Source organism: Bufo bufo, chromosome 3, assembly GCF_905171765.1.
Source record: "Bufo bufo chromosome 3, aBufBuf1.1, whole genome shotgun sequence".
In the NCBI taxonomy this organism is placed as follows: Eukaryota; Metazoa; Chordata; class Amphibia; order Anura; family Bufonidae; genus Bufo; species Bufo bufo.
The window spans coordinates 590,274,050-590,298,767 of record NC_053391.1 but is presented as its reverse complement, the minus strand read 5'-3'; the positions used below and the strand labels follow the sequence as shown (position 1 = coordinate 590,298,767).

The window sequence follows — 24,718 nt, the reverse complement described above, 5'->3', positions numbered from 1 at the left end:
CCTGCATCTTATGGGGCGAATGCTTTCATTTTACATCGCAGCCTGCGATGTATGAGCGGGGAGAGAGGAGGGGCTGGAGTCCGGAACTAGGGGCCGCTCACCGCAGTATTTCTAGACATTAATTCTTAACCTGTTAATAAGTTTAACTAAAGCTGCTCTCTCCCCTGTTCCCCTGTACCAGTACAGCACTTACTAACAAGCTTCCATAGCAGGCAGAGCAGCAGTAACGTCACTCACTGATGTCACGCGCCTGCTCCTCCCACTTTATGAATGAAGCGGTGAGCAGAGGGCCGGTGTATTGGGGGGCACTGTTATGAGGGGGATCTGTGGATGACACATATATAGCAATGTCATCCACAGATGCCCCTTATAACAGTGCCATCCAAAGATCCCCCACTCCATAACAATGTCATCCACAGATCCCCCACCCCATAGCAGTGCCATCCACAGATGCCCCTCCCCATAACAGTGCCATCCACAGATCCCCCATAAACAGTGCCATCCACAGATCCCCCATAACAGTGCCATCCACAGACCACCATTAGTTCAAAACCCACCAAAAGCACACCTTTTGGTTAAATATTTTTTTATTATTTTCCTCCTCAAAAACCTAGGTGTGTCTTATAGGCCGGTGCATCTTATAGGGCAAAAAATACGGTATGTATTATATGCGATTATTTTTGTTGTAGCTTTATTATTTTCTGATACATGCATTGAATTATGACATTACTATTGGACTGTAGTCATATTAGGTCTCTTCTCAGATGGCGGTATCTATCCCTTGTCAGGGACATATATGGCCTACCAGGAGGTTCCTGACACGGAATCGCCCTTATCGGGGCGGCCATTCTGTTTTGCTAGGCAGGGCCTATAGCTTAATAGGGCAAGTGTGAAGGTGAGGCAATTTTCCTTTCCTTGTCCTGCCCAGCCTGTGTCAGTGACTGACAACCTTCCCTGAATTATTTTTTCTCTGGATGACCCACTGGACTCCTAGGCCTAATGAGCAGAGATTTTTAAAGTTATGCTAAATATTTTCCCACAATATTATCAGTTTGCTCAGCTCCTTCTGATCTATAAAATACTACTCACATATACAATAGAGTTGCATGTTCAATGTGACAAGTTCACTTCAACTTATCTGCAGAGCAGATGTATGCAAACAGATTACAAAACAGCAAAAACAAATAATAATGCCGCTTTACAATTCATCAATCCATTGATCTTAGAAGTACCTTTGCTCAGCTAGTACAATTTATATCGTTTTATACATGTAACTTTGTGTATTAGATTTCAGTGAAGTGTCCAGAAAAACAAATGAGCAGACAGAAAAACAATGACAACTTTGACATTTTAAAAGCGATGCAGTATGTGATTTACGCTGGCTGCAGGCAACAATAATTGGCAGCAGAATCCTTTGTGTTTTATTCTGTTGTTATGATGTTGCCTTCGCTCTCTGAAAACGTTAGCTTGGTTACTTTATTATTAAAAGTAATGTATAAAAAAATCTCACAGCAGGAGTTATTTGAAAATGATAACATTATTCTGCACACTGTGTAAAATAAAAACATTGTCCTATAGCATTACTGATCATTGATGAGCACTGATGGTCCTACAAGCTTGAAAACTCTATGGTGGACACCTCTTGTAAGCATATATATATAATAAGAGGCACACAAATTTAAATTAATCAGGAAGACATGATGGCACGCGAGGTTCGGTGGACTTCATGATAGGCGTTCCGGAGCAACACGTAAGGAAAGCAGGATTCCAGCATGTCTACAGTGAGGAACGAAGACTCCTCTACAATCTGAAATACAAGTAATCACAAAGGTAGTTAGAAGTAACCATATAAAATTCAATGTCTGTAGCATGCTTCTAAAAGCCCTTTTACACGGTCTGACATAGAAGGTAATTATTGGGAATTATCCATTTGTTCCCAATAATTGCCTGCTCATCAGAGGAGGTGAGAGCTGTCTATTTTTTGACTGATTGTCTTAGGTAGGGGCTCATTTTTTGCGGGATGAGATGACGGTTTGATTGGTTCTATTTTGGGGGGCATACACCTTTTTGATCGCTTGGTGTTTTACTTTAAATGATAATAACAGATCACATCAGTTTATCTTGAACCAAAGATGCTTTTAATGCTGAGTACATAGGAATCATGCGGCAGTACACGTGTTAACGTTTTCGGCACCCAGGCCTTCATCAGACACTGTGCCGCAATAGGTATCAGGGGAGAAAAGTAGCAGCACACTGAAGGAAGAGGTGCTTAGGGTACTTTCACACTAGCGTTATTCTTTTCCGGCATTGAGTTCCGTCCTAGGGGCTCAATACCGGAAAAGAACTGATCATCTTTATCTTAATGCATTCTGAATGGAGAGCAATCCGTTCAGGATGCATCAGGATGTCTTCAGTTCAGTTTTTTTGCCTTTTCAGGATGGAAATAATACCGCAGCATGCTGTTGTTTTATCTCTGTCCAAAATTCCGGAACACTTTCCGGAATGCCGGATCCGGGATTTTTTCCCGTTGACATGCATTAATGCCGGATCCGGCCCTGAGTGTTCCGGTAAAACAGATCCGGCATTGCGGTCTGCGCATGCTCAGGCCGCAAAAAATGTGAAAAAAAATAAATGCCGGATCCGTTTTTTTCCGGATGACACCGGAGAGACATATCCGGCATTTCAATGCATTTGCCATACGGATCAGGATCCTGTTCCGTCTGACAAATGCCATCACTTTGCATACGTTTTGACGGATCCTGCAGGCAGTTCCGGCAATTGAACTGCCTGCCGGAATCCACTGCCCCAAGTGTGAAAGTACCCTAAATCGCACCAGTGTCTGATGAAGGCCTGCATGCCGAAAACGTTAACACACGTACTGCCGCATGATTCCTATGTACTCAGCATTAAAACCATCTTTGATTCAAGATAAACTGCTGTGATCTGCTAGTATCTGTAACTGGGGTGGGAACCCTATACACAGCAAACATCAAGCAGTGTGCGACAAATCTTTGGGAACCGCACTTTAAATGATGTTAGGTGACATAAAATTGCCTTTTTGGCACTGTTTTAATTTGTATTTTTTTACGGTGTTCACCTGAGGAGTTAGGTCATGTAATATTTTTATAGAGCTGGTTGTTATGGACACGGTGATACCTAATATGTATACTTTTTATTTATTTATTTCACTTTAACCCCTTAAGGACCGGGATCATTTTCACCTTAAGGACCAGGCCATTTTTTGCAAATCTGACCAGTGTCATTTTACTGTATGTCGAGATAACTTTTAAACGCTTTTATTTATCCATGCCATTCTGAGATTGTTTTCTCGTCACATATTGTACTTCATGACAGTGGTAAAATTAAGAAAAACATTTCATCTTTATTTATAAAAAAACACCAAATTTACCCAAAATTTTCCAAAATTTTCAAATTTCCATCTCTCTACTTTTATAATAGATAATAAACCTCCAAAAATAGTTATTACTTTACATTCCCCATATGTCTACTTCATGTTTGGATCATTTTGTATATTAAATTTTATTTTTTGGGGACGTTAGAAGGCTTAGAAGCAAATCTTCCAAAACCCACTTTTTAAGTAGCAGTTCAGGTCTGAAGTCACTTTGTGAGGCTTACATAATAGAAACCACTCAAAAATGACCCTATTTTAGAAACTACACCCTCAAGGTATTCAAAACTGATTTTAAAAATGTTGTTAACCCTGAGAGCCATACAGTATTTTTTTTCATTTTTTGGGGCGATTGTCTTAGGTAGGGGCTCATTATTTGCGGGAAGAGATGACGGTTAAATTGGTACTATTTTCGGTTGCATACGCCTTTTTGATCGCTTGCTATTACACTTTTTGTGATGTAAGGTGACAAAAAATGGCTTTTTTGACACCGTTTTTATTTTATTTTTTGAACGGTGTTCATCTGAGGGGTTAGGTCATGTAGTATCTTTATAGAGGAGGTTGTTACAGACGCGGCGATACCTAATATGTAAACTTTTTTTTACGTTTAACATAAAAAAGCATTTTTGAAACAAAAATAAATCATGTTTTAGTCTGAGAGCCATAGTTTTTTTATTTTTTGGGCTCATTGTTTGCGGCATGAGGTGACGGTTAGATTGACACTATTTTGGGGACATAGGCCCTTTTGATCGCTTGGTGTTGCACTTTTAGTGATGTAAGGTGACAAAAGATTTGTTTATTTATTCATTTGAGGGGTTAGATCATGTGATATGTTTATAGAGCCAGTCGATATGGACGCGGCAATACCTAATATGTCTACTTTTCTTTTTTCCCCTATTTTAAAAAAAAAATAAAAATTATTATTTTGGGAAAAGGACGCTTTATTTATTTGAAACTTTCAATTTTTTTTGTAAAACTTTATTTATTTAACTTTTTTCTACACTTTATTTTTTGTCCCACTCTGGGACTTCAACTTTTGCGGTCTGATCCCCTTTACAATGCATTCCAATACTTCTGTATTGGAATGCATTGGCTGTATGAGTCATACAGTGTGTATTACTCATACAGCTTCCTGCCTGTGAGATCCAGGGGGCTAAAGCTCACAGGCTCTCCACCGGAAGGCAGCCACGATGCCTAACGAAGGCATTGCGCTGCCTTCCATGCCATCGGGTCCCCATTACAGCAGAACGGAGACCCGATGGCTTCCACAATCGCTGCCGGAATGACCCGTAAATGCTGCAAACTGCAGGTCTGAATTGACCTGCGGTTTGCAGCGATCGCCGATACAGGGAAGGGGTTCACAGGACCCCCCTCAGCATTGTCACAGCAGGCACTCTGTTCTGATCACCGCCCGCCGCGCGGCGGTGAACGGAAATACACAAGGCGTACAGGCATTTTTGATGTTTTAGTGTCTCCATGTTCTGAGAGCTATAGTTCTTTTATTTTTTAGGCAATTGTCTTGGGTAGGGGCTCTTTTTTTGCAGGATGAGGTGACGGTTTTATTAGTACCATTTTGGGGGAAATACGCCTTTTTGATCGCTTGGTGTTACAATTTTTGTGATGTAAGGTGACAAAAAATAGCTTTTTTTTTGCACAGTTTTTACTTTATTTTTTTACTGTGTTCACCTGAGGGGTTAATTCATGCGATATTTTTATAGAGCTGGTTGTTATGGATGCGGCAATACCTAATATGTATACTTTTCTAAATTTATTTCACTTTAACACAAGAATTGCATTTTTGAAACCAAAAAAATGATGTCTCCATGTTCTGAGAGCTATAGTTTTTAAATTTTTTGGGCGATTGTCAGTTTTTATTTTATTTTACGGTGTTTATCGGATGGGGTGGATCATGTGATACATTTATAGAGCCGGTCGTTACGGGTGCGGCGATACCTAATATGTGTGTGTTTTCTAATTTTTTATTTTTTTTCATGTAAAATTGGGAAAGGGGCGTTTTTTTCTTTTTTTACTTAAAACATAATTTAAAAAAAAAGTTTTACTTTTTTTAAAACTTTATTTCTGTCCCTCTGTGGGACTTTACTTTTGGGGGTCTGATTACCTCTGCAATGCATTACAATACATCTGTATTGTAATTCATTGCCTGTTAGTGTATTACACAGAGTATTACACTAACAGGTTGCCTAGGAGACCCAGCCTGGGGCTGGATCTCCTCGGCACCCGTAGAAGTTAGGTTACGTTGCCGTGCAAGAAGGCATTGGCCAGCCTCTACACGGCATAGGGCTGCCTTCTCACCCATCGGGTCCCCGCCACAGCGGTGCGGGGACCCAATGGGCTCCCTCACCCGCCGCAAATCCCTTCTATTCTGCGGTCAGCGCTGATCCTGGCGTAGAAGTGGTTAATCCGCCGGCATCGGCTTGTACAGCGACGCCAGCAGATACAGTAGGGGCCTGGCTACCAGGGACTGCCGGGCGCCTGCAGTGATCGGGCGCGCACCGCTCCGGTGGCCGCCCGATCACCATGACGTAATAGTACGTCAAAATGCGGGAACGCACCTGCCGCCATGAGTTACTATTACGTCATATGTCGGGAAGGGGTTAATAGGGTTGATCCTTGTGACAGAGCCCCTTTAAGTTGTTACAAGCAACCAAAATGTCCTATATACAAAATCTGTTAAAATGAGTGCATATACATTTTTTCCTTGCTTACAGATCACGATGCTGACTCTAAGTAACACATAATAATAAGACAATTCACAGTGCATGGTTTCATACATGTGAATATTAATATGCTTCATGGATTTACAGAAATGCCAGTATTGGTTATAATATGAATATATAGTATTCAGTTCCATATAATGAAGGTGATCAAGGTTTGTCACCTTTGCTACTGTACCAGCGTTATGCAGACGCATGGTCCAAACATAAAAAATACTATTCATAACACATCTATACTCATGAGTTACGACAAATGCAACTCAGGCACTCAGGTCTTCTACATCTGTATAAAAGACCATGCTTGTCATAAAGAAACCATAGTATTTCATTACAATAAAGCACTTCACACCTTAGTGTGTTACACACCAATAAGTTGATGGTGTAACATTCTGCAGATAATATGATGATATCTTTGATCCGTACCACAAGGTTATAGAAAATGTATTAATAGAAAAAAGAAAGAAAATAAGGAGATTGAAAAGCATTGCAGAAGTTTGACATGTGCTGGGAATACTGCGTAATGGAAGTATGGAACAATGATCATTGCTATGTGGACGGGAATGTGCTTAATATATAACCCCTGCTGTGCATTGATGAGAAGTTGCTTGCTATATTTCCCTCTGGACTATGCATAGTCCCCGGTAAATGGGTAATATGAATTATCAGTGTCTACATAGACAAATGGAGCAAAGTTTGGTAAATGCATGTATTGATTTAGACAGCTTTGGTCACTCTCATCCCCACTGTGATAATACAGAGCTGCTAAGGAACCAGCCCAAACTTCATTAAATCTGTCACAGCGAGTGCACATCAGCGTTCAGTGCAGCAAACACCCTCATGGAATTAGCTACATAATTGGCTTTGCTGAATAAATCTAACCATGCAAACAGAAAATAGTGAAATTATTTAACTTTATTAGAAATTGTTATTTTTCTTAGATTTTATCAGATTTATTTGTTTTGATAATACATTTGGTTAAGGCAGCTTAGCAATACCTTCCCTTAACTGGAGCTAAATGTGGGTTCATATTTACCTACTGGGGATATATGGCTGCTGTTACCTGCAACATTGCCTAAAGTGATTTCCTATCAATGTGTCTGACTTGCAGCTGCTCAATCCACCTCCCTCCATGGAGGTAATGTAGATAATGAGTCTAGCACACTAGGGGAATTGATGTATTAAAAGTGTCATCCTATGAATTTTTATTGTAATATACAGTTGCAAGAAAAAGTATGTGAACCCTTTGGAATTATATGGATTTCTGCACAAATTGGTCATAAAATGTGATCTGATCTTTATCTAAGTCACAACAATAGACAATCACAGTCTACTTAAACTAATACACAAATAATTCAATGTCACCATGTTTTTATTGAACACACCATGTAAAAATTCACAGTGCAGGTGGAAAAAGTATGTGAACCCTTGGATTTAATAACTGGTTAAGCTTCCTTTGGCAGCAATAACTTCAACCAAACGTTTCCTGTAGTTGCAGATCAGACGTGCACAACAGTCAGGAGTAATTCTTGACCATTCCTCTTTACAGAACTGTTTCAGTTCAGCAATATTCTTGGGATGTCTGGTGTGAATCACTTTCTTGAAGTCATGCCACAGCATCTCAATCGGGTTGAGGTCAGGACTCTGACTGGGCAACTCAACAAGACATATTTTCTTCTGTTTAAGCCATTCTGTTGTTGATTTACTTCTATGCTTTGAGTCGTTGTCCTGTTGCAACACCCATCTTCTGTTGAGCTTCAGCTGGTGGACAGATGGCCTTAAGTTCTCCTGCAAAATGTCTTGATAAACTTGGGAATTTATTGTTCTTTCAATGATAGCAATCCGTCCAGGCCCTGACGCAGCAAAGCAGCCCCAAACCATGATGCCCCCACCCCCATACTTCACAGTTGGGATGAGGTTTTGATGTTGGTGTGCTGTTCCTCTTTTTCTCCACACATAGTGTTGTGTATTTCTTCCAAACAACTCAACTTTGGTTTCATCTGTCCACAGAATATTTTGCCAGTACTGCTGTGCAACATCCAGGTGCTCTTGTGCAAACTGTAAACGTGCAGCAATGTTTTTTTTGGACAGCAGTGGCTTCCTCTGTGGTATCCTCCCATGAAATCCATTCTTGTTTAGCGTTTTACATATCGTAGATTCGCTAACAGGGATGTTAGCATATGCCAGAGACTTTTGTAAGTCTTTAGCTGACACTCTAGGATTCTTCTTTACCTTATTGAGAAGTCTGCGCTGTGCTCTTGCAGTCATCTTTACAGGACGGCCACTCTTAGGCAGAGTAGCAGCAGTGCTGAACTTTCTCCATTTATAGACAATTTGTCTTAGGCCTCATGCACACGACCGTTTTTTTTAAGGTCCGCAAAAACAGGGTCCGTAGGTCCGTGATCCGTGACCGTTTTTTCGTCCATGGGTCTTCCTTGATTTTTGGAGGATCCACGGACATGAAAAAAAAGTTGTTTTGGTGAATTACAATGCAAGTCAATGGGGACGGATCCGTTTGACGTTGACACAATATGGTGCAATTGCAAACTGATCCGTCCCCCATTGACTTTCAATGTAAAGTCAGGAGTCCCTATTATACCATCGGATCAGAGTTTTCTCCAATCCGATGGTATATTTTAACTTGAAGCGTCCCCATCACCATGGGAACGCCTCTATGTTAGAATATACCATCGGATTTGAGTTAGATCGTGAAACTCAGATCCGACAGTATATTCTAACACAGAGGCGTTCCCATGGTGATGGGGACGCTTCAGGTTAGAATATACTAAAAGAACTGTATACATGACTGCCCCCTGCTGCCTGGCAGGTGCTGCCAGGCAGCAGGGGGCAGACCCCCCCTCCCCCCCCTGTAGTTAACTCATTGGTGGCCAGTGCGGCCCCCTGTATTTAACTCATTGGTGGCCAGTGCGGCCCCCCTCCCCTGTATTTAACTCATTGGTGGCCAGTGCGGCCGCCCCCCCCCCCTCCCTCCCTCCCTTGTATTTAACGCGTTCGCGGCTCTGTACTATTCTGGCCAGGAAGAAGTCACCATGGTGCATGCGCGGCGGCGTGCGCGCTCAGGTCAGCGAGCGGCCCGGCCACATTTGCAAGTCAGTAGAGCAAAACCAGCATGAGTTGTGTTACAATTCACTATTACAATTTACAAGAGGATGAAGAGATGGGTAAAATTGATGTTTGGTAGCATTAACTAGAAAAGGAGCCCTTTATTGACATTTGGTGGGTCTAACTCTCCTCCATGTACATCACATAGAGAGGTTATACATATTAGATGTACTAAATATTGTTCACAGTTAGTGAGGAATAAAAAGGTATTTAGGGCATTAAATGGTCACAAACTTAAATCAGTAGTACAGGTGAATATAAAAAACATTGCAATATATCTTATCAGAGAAAAGAGAGCTGTTGCTACAAGGGAGATGTCATGCAGTTAAACACTGAAGAGGATGCAGCATGTGCATGAAAGCAACAACCCCTTCAAACAGCTGATCAGTGGGGATGTTGGGAGTTGGACCCCCACTGATCTGATATTGATGACATATCCTAAGTGGAGATGAGCGAATCTTTCAAAAATTCGATTTGCTGGTTGGCCGATCTAAATAAATTCACGGTGAATTACGTTAAAAAACTGCTATTTCCTGGCTGCTGAGAGCCCTTATAGTGGTGTAGAACACTGTGCCTTGTAGTAACACGCATAGGGAGTCTGCTTTGGTAGTGAAATAATACTGTGAGTCAGTATGACATGCAGATGACAGGGGTCACTCTTACAATCACTGCACACTTCGCTTATTTGGGCAGTCACGGGGCCAAAGATGACCAAATAACTCAAGTATGAACTCAGCCTTACAGGTCCCTGTTAGCGACAAGAAGAGGCGCACTCCTTTTACACCGTTGCCAGCTGATTCCACATCGATGTCAACAGAACCTGTTCTATTAACCACCTCAGCCCCTATGGCTTAAACACCCTGAAAGACCAGGCCACTTTTTACACTTCTGACCTACACTACTTTCACCGTTTATTGCTAGGTCATGCAACTTACCACCCAAATGAATTTTACCTCCTTTTCTTCTCACTAATAGAGCTTTCATTTGGTGGTATTTCATTGCTGCTGACATTTTTACTTTTTTTGTTATTAATCGAAATTTAACGATTTTTTTGCAAAAAAATGAAATTTTTCACTTTCAGTTGTAAAATTTTGCAAAAAAAACGAGATCCATATATAAATTTTGCTCTAAATTTATTGTTCTACATGTCTTTGATAAAAAAAAATGTTTGGGTAAAAAAAAAATGGTTTGGGTAAAAGTTATAGCGTTTACAAACTATGGTACAAAAATGTGAATTTCGGCTTTTTGAAGCAGCTCTGACTTTCTGAGCACCTGTCATGTTTCCCGAAGTTCTACAATGGCCAGACAGTAAAAACACCCCACAAATGACCCCATTTCGGAAAGTAGACACCCTAAGGTATTCACTGATGGGCATAGTGAGTTCATCGAACTTTTTATTTTTTGTCACAAGTTAGCGGAAAATGATGATTTTTTTTCTTTTTTTTCTTACAAAGTCTCATATTCCACTAACTTGTGACAAAAAATAAAAAATTCTGTAAAAAATGGCCAGTGAAATCCGAAAGGTGCTCGTTGGAATGTGGGCCCCTTTGCCCACCTAGGCTGCAAAAAAAGTGTCACACATCTGGTATCTCCGTATTCTGGAGAAGTTGTGGAATGTGTTTTGGGGTGTCATTTTACATATACCCATGCTGGGTGAGATAAATATCTTGGTCAAATGCCAACTTTGTATAAAAAAATGGGAAAAGTTGTCTTTTGCCAAGATATTTCTCTCACCCAGCATGGGTATATGTAAAATGACACCCCAAAACACATTCCCCAACTTCTCCTGAATACGGAGATACCACATGTGTGACACTTTTTTGCAGCCTAGGTGGGCAAAGGGGCCCACATTCCAAAGAGCACCTTTCGGATTTCACCGGTCATTTTTTTACAGAATTTGATTTCAAACTCCTTACCACACATTTGGGCCCCTAGTATGCCAGGGCAGTATAACTACCCCACAAGTGACCCCATTTTGGAAAGAAGACACCCCAAGGTATTCGCTGATGGGCATAGTGAGTTCATGGAAGTTTTTCTTTTTTGTCACAAGTTAGTGGAATATGAGACTTTGTAAGGAAAAAAAAAAAAATCATCATTTTCCACTAACTTGTGACAAAAAATAAAAAATTCTAGGAACTCGCCATGCCCCTCACGGAATACCTTGGGGTGTCTTCTTTCCAAAATGGGGTCACTTGTGGGGTAGTTATGCTGCCCTGGCATTCTAGGGGCCCAAATGTGTGGTAAGGAGTTTGAAATCAAATTCTGTAAAAAATGGCCAGTGAAATCCGAAAGGTGCTCTTTGGAATGTGGGCCCCTTTGCCCACCTAGGCTGCAAAAAAGTGTCACACATGTGGTATCTCCGTATTCAGGAGAAGTTGGGGAATGTGTTTTGGGGTGTCATTTTACATATACCCATGCTGGGTGAGATAAATATCTTGGTCAAATGCCAACTTTGTATAAAAAAATGGGAAAAGTTGTCTTTTGCCAAGATATTTCTCTTTAACTTTTTGAACTGAACATTAACCTTTTTGCTTACTGGTGTTTTTTTTTTTTTTTTTACCTTTATAGAACAAACCTCTCCTTCCCCATGGGTCAATGTGCAAAGCGCAAATCGCCCAAAGTTATGCACTTTGTCCCATGTTAAAGGAGACGTTTGCAGCAGCTGTGAGTGAATGGGCCCTAATAGCCCTGTGTGCCTGTCCTGGTGAGATGTGATCCCTATGCTAGGTGTAACTGTGTGTGGTACTTCCGGAAACACTCTCGTAAGCACAGGGCAGGGTGGTCAGGACAGTCAGGACAGAAATAGCGGGTGTCACGCCTTATTCCACTCCTGCTACAGACACGACATCTTTTTCGGGGTGACGGTTGGGTTGAGGTACCAGCAACGACATTGGGGAAATGTCGCTCGTGTAGACGGCTAACTACACTGGTGGATGGGGCCACGGAGCCTTCCGGATACAGGAGGTTCTCGATGATCTCTTCCTGGAATTTGAGGAAGGATCGTGTTCTCCCAGCCTTACTGTAGAGAACAAAACTATTATACAGAGCCAATTGAATCAAATATACAGACACCTTCTTATACCAGCGTCTGGTTCTGCGGGAAACTAAATACGGAGACAACATCTGGTCATTGAAGTCCACCCCTCCCATGAGCAAATTATAGTCGTGGACTGAGAGGGGCTTTTCAATGACACGGGTTGCTCGCTCAATTTGGATTGTCGTGTCTGCGTGAATGGAGGAGAGCATGTAAACGTCACGCTTGTCTCTCCATTTCACCGCGAGCAGTTCTTCGTTACACAAGGCAGCCCTCTCCCCCCTTGCAAGACGGGTGGTAACGAGCCGTTGGGGGAAGCCCCGGCGACTAGGTCGCACGGTGCCACAGGCGCAAATCCGTTCTAGAAACAAATGCCTAAAGAGGGCCACACTTGTGTAGAAATTGTCCACATAAAGATGGTACCCCTTGCCGAATAAGGGTGACACCAAGTCCCAGACTGTCTTCCCACTGCTCCCCAGGTAGTCAGGGCAACCGACCGGCTCCAGGGTCTGATCTTTTCCCTCATAGACACGAAATTTGTGGGTATAGCCTGTGGCCCTTTCACAGAGCTTATACAATTTGACACCATACCGGGCACGCTTGCTTGGGATGTATTGTTTGAAGCCAAGGCGCCTGGTAAAATATATTAGGGACTCGTCTATGCAGATGTTTTGCTCAGGGGTATACAAATCTGCAAATTTCTGGTTAAAATGGTCTATGAGGGGCCGAATTTTGTGGAGCCGGTCAAAAGCTGGGTGGCCTCTGGGACGGGAGGTGGTGTTGTCGCTAAAATGCAGGAAAAGCAGGATGGTCTCAAATCGTGTCCTGGACATAGCAGCAGAGAACATGGGCATGTGATGAATTGGGTTCGTGGACCAATATGACCGCAATTCATGCTTTTTAGTTAGACCCATGTTGAGGAGAAGGCCAAGAAAAATTTTAATTTCGGAAACTTGGACTGGTTTCCACCGGAAAGCCTGGGCATAAAAGCTTCCCGGGTTTGCGGTTATAAATTGTGTGGCATACCGATTTGTTTCTGCCACAACTAAGTCTAAGAGCTCCGCAGTCAAGAACAGCTCAAAAAATCCCAGGGCCGAACCGATCTGAGCCGTCTCAACCCGAACTCCAGACTGGGCGGTGAAAGGGGGAACTAATGGTGCGGCTGAAGTTGGTGACTGCCAATCAGGGTTTTCCAGCACCTCAGGGATTCTAGGGGCTCTACGGGCCTGTCTGTGCGGTGGCTGCGACGGGGTAACTACTGCACGTGCCACCGTACCAGCTTCAACTGCCCTTCTGGTGCTCGCTACTTCACCATGTTGTACGGCAGTGCTGGTACTAGGTCCAGGAAGGGCTGCGCTGCTGGTGTATGCCTCACCACATGATCCGGCAGCAACAGCCCCACTCTGCTGCTCTTGAAGCGGATCCTGCGCAACCTGTGGTCTAGCGACACGGGGCCGGGTACGCCTGGTGCTATCAGGGACCTCAGCCTCCTCGTCCGAACTTTGGGTCAGAGAGCCACTGCTTTCTACAGGTTCATATTCTGACCCGCTAGATTCGTCAGATGAGGGTTCCCACTCCTCATCCGACTGGATCAGAATCCTGTAGGCCTCTTTAGAAGAATACCCCCTGTTTGACATTTGGACTACTAAATTTAGGGGTATTCCCTGAGACTACCCAAGAAAAAAAGCAAACCTGTCTTACAAAGGGGAGGCTAGCGAAGTACCGGAGGCCGCTGCGGTTGATAAAAAATATCAAAACTGATTTTTTTATCGCCGCAGCGCGTGTAAAGTGAATGTGCAGTGATCAAAATATATATATTTTTTGTCACTGCGGCAGGGCGGGCGTGGGTGAACGCACGTGTGGGCGACCGAACAGGCCTGATCGGGCAAACACTGCGTTTTGGGTGGAGGGCGAGCTAAAGTGACACTAATACAATTATAGATACTATAAAAGTACAAATGTTGATTTGCTGATTAGCGATACGCTAAACAGCGAATAAGGGACTGCGGTGCGGTGGGCTGGGCGCTAACTGATCCCTAAACTACCTAACCAAGGGGCCTAAACTATCCCTAAAACCTAACAGTCAATACCAGTGGAAAAAAAAAGCGAAAGTTTACACTGATCACTTTTTTCCTTTCACTAGTGATTGACAGGGGGCGATCAAAGGGGTGATCAAAGGGTTAATTGGGGTGCAGGGGGGTGATCTGGGGCTACAGTGTACTGTTGGTGCTACTCACAGTTCAGTCTGCTCCTCTGCTGGATCCAACCGACGAAAAGGACCAGCAGAGGAGCAGACAAGCCATATAACAGATCATATTTACTAATATGATCTGTTATACGGCTTGTGATTCGTTTTTTTAAAATCGCCAACCTGCCAGATAAGTGATCGTTGCTGGCAGGCTGGTGCCGAAATTGTACTTTAACTTTAACTGACCGAAATCTCGCGTCTCGCGAGATGACGCACGGATGCGTCTAGGAGGAATGAATCAACCACCTTCCGGACGCATCCGTGCGTTAGGCGGTCGGGAGGTGGTTAACATAGGAGCAATGGATATGTACAGAGCTGAAACAATGGCATATTGGTGCCATAGCTTAAAAGAAGCCCATACACAGATCTGTGTGTGCCCTAGCAATCTTGTCTTGGCAATGTCTTAGAGTGCTCCATGGATTCTTATGCAATGCAAGTGTTCAATGTTCCTAATTATAGTATATAATTCTCTGCTGATAATGAAATGTGCATGTTATTTTCTTCAGCACAGCACATTTTCCTTCTGTCTCCTAGCAGCATCCTGGATACTCAGGAAGAAATGTCAGTGTATTTTCATATATCTGATTCATGTTCAGTTCCATGAAGAATTTAACCTTCTCTTGTCTGAATATATTTCCCTAGTATGGTAGAAGAATGGGATATCTGAAGAGCTGGGTCATAAATAACGATTTATCCCATTTACAAGGTGACAGCAATCAGACTGTGAACAGCTGGAAAATTGTCAAATTGCCAAAATGATTCAGAAATTGTACAAAATATGTTTCTGCAATGAAGTTATTTTTATAAAAAAAATTAAAGTTTTGTTCACTAAGAAAACCACAATAGGGAGCATTTTAATTAGAAAAAAAAATGGGACATATTCCACTATAATGTATCCAAATTAGCTCTTCCCCAGAAGAAAGACAACTAAGGGTACTTTCACATTAGCTTTTTTGTTTTCCGGTGTTGAGTTCCGTTACAGGAGCTCAATACCGGGAAAAAAAACTGATCAGTTTTATCCTAATGCATTCTGAATGGAGAGCATTCCATTCAGGATGTCTTCAGTTCAGTCCCTCTTACGTTTTTCTGGCAGGAGAAAATACCGCAGCATGCTGCAGTTTTCTCTCCGGCCAAAAATCCTGAACACTTGCCGGAATGCAAAAAAATGCAAAAAAAATAACAAAAAGGAAAATAAAACTGCAAAAAAACTGATCCGTTTTTCCTGATGACACCAGAGAGACGGATCCGGTATTTCAATGCATTTGTCAGACGGATCCGCATCCGGATCCGTCTGACAAATGCCATCCGTTTGCGTCAGGATTGACGGAACTGCCTGCCGGAATCCTCTGCCGCAAGTGTGAAAGTACCCTAAGGCTACATGCCAATAGCAGGCCATGATGAGGGCGAGCCTTCCTAGCACTGCAGGTGACGCTAGGGAAGCTGGTCACCGTCATGCCCTGCTATTGGCTGACTTCTCCCGTCGCTGAATGTTTTGATCCACGGGATGTGGAGATGCAGCAGCGGCTGTGCGGACATCCGAAGCGAGGCGGGTGCCGGGGATCAGGGTAAGTACAACCTGTGTGAGGGGTCCGGGCATTAGCAGTGGTATTACTCCTTTAAAGACCTTGAAATGGGTTGGATACAGTCCTACGAGATCCCAGATTGTCATTCAAGACTCCTCAGGGTTATCTGAAAACTTTTGATTTGGGTGGAATTAATTTGCACTCAAATTTGCCGACAGAATCGGACCCGAAACTAATTTAAATAAAATTGACTCAACTCTACCAACAGCCCCCAAGCGCTACATCTCAACAGCATTTCACCCATCTAATGTCAATAGTCACTCACAATAAATATGAAATATATAAAAAAAGAACTGGTTTGTGATTGTTTTGCTGCCAATAATGCATATACATATACGACATACAGCATATCCAGGGCACTGCAACTGCCACACCACCCACAGGCTATAAGATTGTTTCTGTGCTCGTATCTGTTGAATATTACTGATAATATACCTTGTGTTCATGGTTGGCATTCCCTATTAATCCCAGTTTATAACAACACAATGTACCGGTAGCCCATTCCGCCACGCTAGGTTTTAAGACATCTGGCAGGAGAGATTAAGGGCCCTCTGCCTCTTACCATTTTCCTAAGCATGGCTGAGGGGCCGAGCACATTAGTTCTTAACTTGTGCTACCTCCTACAGTATCAGCGCTGTCCACTCTCATTAGGCACCGGCCCTCTGCAAGCATTTGCATTTAAATTGCTTTTGCCTGTAAATCTCTATACACTTTCCGAATAAAAATCTGGAAAGCTAGAAGTGATATAGGAAAATTCTGAGTGGACAGAGCAGACAAGGCATAAATCATGGGAGGAAAGAGTAAACCACCGCTACTATGTAACATTCATTTACAGCATGTACCAATGTTAATTAAATACTCTACCAGCAACGGACTAGGTTATAATTAAATGTATATATGGCTTCATTAATGGATGTACTAACAGTTTTCATGGCACATTGGCTGTGTCTCCATTCATTGTAGACCAAGTCCTCATGAGAGGGACCAAGTTCTATTATTTAAAGGATTTTTATATTGAGGGAATATCCCCAGAATAGGCCATCAATATCAGATCGGCGGGGGTCCGAGTCTCGACATGATCAGCTGTTTGAAGAGTCTGCAGTGCCACATGAGCGCTTAGGCCTCTTCCTAGGCCAGTGACATCACTTTTATCGGTCACATGGCCGAGGCGCAGTCCAGTCCTATTCAAGTGAATGAGGCTGAGCTGCAATACCAAGCGCAGCTGCTGCTATCCAATGGACGGCAGTGTGCTTGGTAAGCTGCTAGGTGGCTGCAGCGCTCACTGGCGTTCTGCATCCTTTTCAAAAATCTGATCGGGTGGGTGCTTGAAGTCGGGCAACAACCAATTGAATACTGATGACCTGTTCTAGAGATAGTCCATAAATATCAAAATCTTGGATAACCCCTTTAACACCCATAGAAACAGGGCTACAAGTACATTAGAGTAGCTACAGGTAACTTTGACTCCCAAATGTACGGGCATGAAAACGGAAAGGAAAAGGATTCCAACACTTTGAATGACTCCCAGAATGCATAAAATCATATAATTTGATAAACAGTAGAAAATTTGCCATAGCATTGAAAATCTGCTAGTCTAACACCTAAAAGGGTCCTGACTCCTGACTATAGATGAACACTTTTTTCATCCAATTTAAGTTCTTCTGGTTTGTAAAGTATGAGGGCTGTCATTTTGATATTGGTGATAGGCAAATCCATTATGCTGTAATATTCTATGGGCTATCAAATTGGCAAAACAATATGCTCATCCCCAGTCCTGACATAACCGAGAACAATAGGATGTTTTCAGCAGGTGTCCACTACTAATGAATGGTAATTCTTTGGCTAAGTCCACTTTACATTTTGCATCTCCCTTCTGTGCATATGCTGGGATATTCTAGGATTTTAACAGCTACATTGCCCATATGATTTGCCAAAAGAGTGTCCTTGTGGAATAAGTTTGTTTGGTATATGCTTCAGCCCAGGGGCAAAGCTAAAGGCTTATGAGCCCTGGTGCAAGAGTTCAGCTTGGGCCCCCCTTCCCTTAGTGCTTTTTGGCCAGGGGCAGGGAAGCACATAGCCTTTGTGCTGCCTTAGGCGAAAAATTGAAACGGCACTCCCCCCCCCCCATGCCAAGTTCTTGACCTAACCCCTTCCCTCAAGCCAGATGTATAACTTGACCTGAATGCACTTTCTATAATACCAGTGTCTTCTTTTGAGGCACAAGGGTCTTTGGGCCCCATCAGGCTCCTGGGCTCGGTAGCGGCTGCTACCTCTGCACCCCCTATATCTATGCCCCTGCTTCAGCCATAAGGAAGTTTACCGTGTGTGTGTGTGTGTGTGTGTGTATATATATATATATATATATACACATACATAACAAGGAAAAATGGCAGGACCGACTGGAAAAAAGGAAAAAAGAGAGGGAAAAACTCAATGGGAATAAGCTTACCCAATATACAGAAGACAAAAAGCGGGCAACACTCCAATTTGTAAAATAGTGAACTCAAACTTTATTCACCCATGTGGTAAGACACCGTTTCGGCTCAATACCTGAGCCTTTCTCAAGCAAAGATACAGGACAAAATGACCGGTATACAAGTGAAACTCGAAAAAAAAATTATATTGTGCAAAAGTCCATTTATTTCAGTAATGCAAATTAAAAGGAATTGCATTAATGCAGCTTAAAATTAGAATTTTGTGAAAAGGTTCAATATTCTATGGTCAAAGTGTCACACTCTGGTCAGCTAATTAATCCATACCCCCTGAGCAAAGGGTATCTCAAAATTGTGACTTTGGGGTTTCATAAACTGTAAGCCATAATCATCCAAATTATAACAAATAAAGGCTTGAAATATCTTGCTTTGCATGTAATGAGTCTATCTCATATGTTAGTTTCACCTTTTAAGTTGCATTACTGAAATAAATGAACTTTGCCCGACATTGTAATTTGTGGAGTTTCACCTGTATGTTCCCTCTTATCAGCAAGACAATTCATTCCATGAGCAAAAGCATTTTCTTCCTGACTTGTTTTAGCTAATCCTATGATTAAGGAGATGGTGTTTTCCCCGTTGTGATTTTGTGAAAGTTAAAATAAAAGAACCTAATCTTTTCCTCATTGGCGGAACGCTAGTAAACAAACTCCTGTAGTGCCTTGTTACTGTGACAGCTGCATGAAGCATCTTGATGCGGGATGTTGTTGCAGATTAAGTGCACTGCCTGCCAATAGGGTGCAGGCCAAGCAGTATAATACTTACAAGATGAAGGAGAAGTAAAACAGACTCTCGGTTCCTGGCTTTTAGTTTGTCTGTTTCTTCCCCGAGGTGCAGCAGGCTCCCTGATGCCATCTGGAAAAGGGAACACACAAGAAGAATGAAGATTGCACTCCGCCAATCACTTAAATAAGATCAATTTATGAAAAATATTTCTTATTTTTGATGATGCATGTATCTTTATGGACATCAAATCAATGTGTACAGCAATTTTGAGTAATTGTGGACAGAATTCAAACCTCTCCCTGTACTGAGAAGATTATAGCTATAACAGGATGTTCCTCAATCCTCATATGTTGTGTATATGTGAAAGGCTTGAACTGGTCCTATGCTCAGCAATAGGAGAAATACCGTATTTTTAAGACTATACTACACACCAGGTTTTAGACAACAGAATCTAGGAAAAAATATTTCATACTACACCTTCCCTGGTTGTTTAAGATAGTGAAAGAGTTGACATCACTAACTGGTATAGGGTAGTGTTTAGGGTTGGTTCAGGGTTAAAATTATATTATAGTCTGCAGAGGTAAAGCCACCAGTCTTCCTGTTAATATACAGTAGCAGATGTATAGGTGACTGGAATAAGTGACATCAGCAGTAGTCATAACCAGTGGTATCAGTGGTTTAGTTATTAATAGTGATGACATCATTATACTCTGTCGGATATATATGCATTAAAGGGTTTCTGTCACCTGAAAAATGGGTATTAAGCTGGCTGACATTAGCGATGTGCTAATGTTAGCTGAACATAACTATATTAGTGCCATCTCACTGCCTGCCGCCGTTATTGAGAAAATGAACTTTTATAATATGCAAATTAGTCAGTGTGTATTTCGTTTTGCCATACAGGGAATATCGACTGAATATTATATAACCGATAGAATAACTACAAGTTTATATCGAATTTCAGTCTGGACATTCATTAGAAAATTTATTTTCCTATTTATTCGAATATTTATCTTGTCACAGTCGAAAAAAATTTCAGTCTGGACATTCATTCGAAAATTTTCATATTTATTCGAATATTTATCTTCACACAGTCGAAAATTTATTCTTATAGTGTCGAATAATCCAATATCGATTCTCTTGTTTTTTCCAATTGGGACATATCCCTTTTATTCAAGTTGCATATATTATCCTTTTGTATACCACCGCCATTCAAGTATTTATGCTTTTTATCTGAACAATTTGAACAATTTTAACATTATTCTTAATGTGTATTTTCATTGTATATTTTGTTTTATTGTTATTCTGTTTTTAGATCTTTATATTGGTGTAATAAATCTAATAATTTTTGAATAGTCTTTGTGTGGTCCACTGGGAGAGTGCTCAGCCTCTCTGTATACATTATTAATCTTTTTGACTGGGTGAGTCATTAGGCTTAGTAGCACCCACTCATAGTTATAGGCGATAGAGAGCCACCATACTCTTTATATTAGCAGTAAGTTTGTGTTGGCGTCACTGATTATTTTGCCCTTCTGCTGATCAGTCACAACAATAACCCCCAAAATACGGATCCTGTATGTTGAGCATCTGCCTTCCCTTGGTCAGCATTTGGTCAGTAATCCATCAGTATTGCTAAAACAAAAACAAAAAAAACAGGTGTGTATCCAAAACAGAGACAAGTGAATGGAATATTTGCATGTCTTCTGTGTTTTGTACCCATTCCTGCATTTGGATACCAAATCATAAGCCAATTCTGATGCAAAATAGGGACCATGTCATGCAGGCCTTACAGCTGCTACATAGACAGGATCCGTTGTGCGTCTCATTTTTCCTCCCTTCTAACAGATCAGAATAAGGGTCAAATAAATGATTATGTCAACCAGGCCAAACAGTCAAAATAGTGGCCCAGTCATGGAGTGGGGAGGATGGAAACAGCATGAGAAGTCCACAGAGTGGCCCAGTGACATAGTGGTTAGGTGGTAGCAGAATGAGGAGACCACAGAGTAGTGATGTTGCAGTAGCATGAGGAGACCACAGAGTGGTGATTTGGCAGCAGCAAGAGGAGACCACAGAGTGGTGATTTGGCAGCAGCATGACGAGACCACAGAGTGGCACAATCACAGAGTGTGGAGGTGGCAACAGCAGCATGTGAAGGCCACAAACTGGCAAGGTGACATAGTGTGGAGGTGGCAGCAGCAGCAGCATGAGGAGGCCACAGAGTGGCCTATAGACAGAGATGTGACTTGGCAGCAGCATGAGGAGACCACAGAGTGGCAAGGTGACATAGTGTAGAGGTGGCAGCAGCATGAGGAGGCCACAGAGTGGCAAAATAACAGGGTGTGGAGGTGGCAGCAGCATGAGGATACCACAGAGTGGGCCAGAGATAGAGGTGTGAGTTGGAAGCAGCATGAGGAGACCACAGAGAGATGAACTGGCAGCAGCATGAGGAGACCACAGAGTGGTGAAGTGGCAGCAGCATGAGGAGACTACAGAGTGGCACAATGACAGTGTGGAAGTGGCAGTAGCAGCATGAGGAAGACAAACAGACTGGCAAGGTGACATAGTGTGGGGGTAGCAGCAGCAGCAGCATGAGGAGGCCCACTGTCATGGGGTAGAGTCGCGGGTATAAAGATAGAGCAGAGGTGCACCCCCCGAGCTGCCACCCGGTCCCCTGTCCCTGCCTACTTGCACCACCCGCCCTAGGTGACGGGGCGCAACTGGGCGACAGTCCCTGACCTGAGTAAGTGCAAGCAGAGAGATAGAGATGGCAGGGAAGCGGACAGCCAATGAGAGGTAGCACTAGAGCGGACAGAGAGGTGGAACAAGCAACGTACCAACAAAAACGGAAGGGCGAGGCGGTCAACTAGCCAGGGTCAGTCCAGGAGGTCACGTCAGTACAACAGAAGAGGCAAAGACAAAATCCAAAAGCAAGCCGAGGTCAAAATCCGAGAGGTAGCGTCAAGGTTCAGGGAGCAGGCTGAAGAGGTATCAGGAAGCAGATCAAGGGTCAAATCCAAAGGTAAGCTAAGAAACAATAATACACAGCCTTAAGGGACCAAAATCACAGACGACCTGTAGCCAGCAGGTTGCTTGTATTTATAGTGGGGAGTGAGGGTCATGTGACGTGGCCAGCTTCACATGACCGACAGACAAACAAGTCGAGCATCGAGTGATCAGCTCAGCGCTCAAGGCAGACTTCGGAGCAGGGAGCCTCCCAGCTAGCAAAAGGGAACGAGGCTGGACACAGATCCTCGCTCCCGAAGCTAAGCAGCAGGTCTGCGGCTGATGGGAGACCGAGTGCGCCTTCGGCGCCCCATTACACCCACAGTGTCCCAGAGACAGAGGTGTGAGTTAGCAGCAGCATGAGGAGACCACAGGGTGGCAAGGTGACATAGTGTGGAGGTGGAAGCAGCATGAGGAGACCACAGAGTGGCACAATGGCAGAGTGTGGAGGTGGCAGCAGCATCAGCAGCATGAAGAGACCACAGAGTTGCACAATGACAGAGTGTGGAGGTGGCAGCAGCATGAGGAGACCACAGAGTGTCCCAGAGACAGAGTTGTGAGTTGTTAGCAGCATGAGGAGCCCACAGAGTAGCAAGGTGACATAGTGTGGAGGTGGCAGCAGCATGAGGAGACCGTAGAGTGGCACATTGACTAGTGATGAGCGGAAGGTGCCATATTAGATTTTGACAAAATTCTCGAATATTTACTTGAATTTTCTTCTCATATTCATCGAAATCGAATATTCGTCTCATATTCATCGAAATCGAATATTCGTTATTATTCTACAAAGCGGATTCCAAAAAAGTTGGGACACTAAACAAATTGTGAATAAAAACTGAATGCAATGATGTGGAGATGGCAAATGTCAATATTTTATTTGTAATAGAACGTAGATGACAGATCAAACGTTTAATCCGAGTAAATGTATCATTTTAAAGGAAAAATACGTTGATTCCAATTTTCACGGTGTTAACAAATCCCAAAAAAGTTGGGACAAGTAGCAATAAGAGGCTGGAAAAAGTAAATTTGAGTATAACGAAGAGCTGGAAGACCAATTAACACTAATTAGGTCAATTGGCAACATGATTGGGTATAAAAAGAGCTTCTCAGAGTGGCAGTGTCTCTCAGAATCCAAGATGGGTAGAGGATCACCAATTCCCACAATGTTGCGCAGAAAGATAGTGGAGCAATATCAGAAAGGTGTTACCCAGCGAAAAATTGCAAAGACTTTGCATCTATTATCATCAACTGTGCATAACATCATCCGAAGATTCAGAGAATCTGGAACAATCTCTGTGCGTAAGGGTCAAGGCTGTAAAACCATACTGGATTCCCGTGATCTCCAGGCCCTTAAACGACACTGCACCACAAACAGGAATGCTACTGTAAAGGAATGGGCTCAGGAATACTTCCAGAATCCATTATCAGTGAACACAATCCACCGTTGCCATCCGCCGTTGCCAGCTGAAACTCTACAGTGCAAAGAAGAAGCCATTTCTAAGCAAGATCCACAAGCTCAGGCATTTTCACTGGGCCAGGGATCATTTAAAATGGAGTGTGGAAAAATGGAAGACTGTTCTGTGGTCAGACAAGTCACGATTCGAAGTTCTTTTTGGAAATCTGGGGCGCCATGTCATCCGGACCAAAGAGGACAAGGACAACCCAAGTTGTTATCAACGCTCAGTTCAGAAGCCTGCATCTCTGATGGTATGGGGTTGCATGAGTGCGTGTGGCATGGGCAGCTTGCATGTCTGGAAAGGCACCATCAATGCAGAAAAATATATTCAGGTTCTAGAACAACATATGCTCCCATCCAGACGTCATCTCTTTCAGGGAAGACCCTGCATTTTTCAACAAGATAATGCCAGACCACATTCTGCATCAATCACAACATCATGGCTCCATAGGAGAAGGATCCGGGTACTGAAATGGCCAGTCTGCAGTCCAGATCTTTCACCTATAGAGAACATTTGGCGCATCATAAAGAGGAAGGTGCAACAAAGAAGGCCCAAGACGATTGAACTGTTAGAGGCCTGTATTAGACAAGAATGGGAGAGCATTCCTATTTCTAAACTTGAGAAACTGACCTCCTCGGTCCCCAGACGTCTGTTGTGTGTTGTAAGAAGAAGGGGAGATGCCACACAGTGGTGAAAATGGCCTTGTCCCAACTTTTTGGGGATTTGTTGACACCATGAAATTCTGATTGAGCATATTTTTCCCTTAAAATGGTACATTTTATCAGTTTAAACTTTTGTTCCGTGATTTATGTTCTATTCTGAATAAAATATTAGAAGTTGGCACCTCCACATCATTGCATTCAGTTTTTATTCACAATTTGAATAGTTTCCCAACTTTTTGGGAATCCGGTTTG

The 24,718-nt window shown here is 42.7% G+C and overlaps 1 protein-coding gene across 1 annotated transcript in view; it reads right to left on the bottom strand.

The window, feature by feature from the left end:
• Nucleotides 1–1,102: 1,102 nt before the first annotated feature.
• NCKAP1L (NCK associated protein 1 like) overlaps nt 1,103–24,718 on the bottom strand; it is a 341,608-nt gene continuing 317,992 nt past the window's right edge. Inside the window, exons 30-31 of the mRNA XM_040425859.1 lie at nt 19,384–19,473; nt 1,103–1,807 (exon numbers count right to left, since the gene is read on the bottom strand). Of these exons, the coding sequence (XP_040281793.1) occupies nt 1,688–1,807; nt 19,384–19,473 (210 nt within the window). The 3' untranslated portion in view covers nt 1,103–1,687. The remainder of the gene's footprint in view (nt 1,808–19,383; nt 19,474–24,718) is intronic.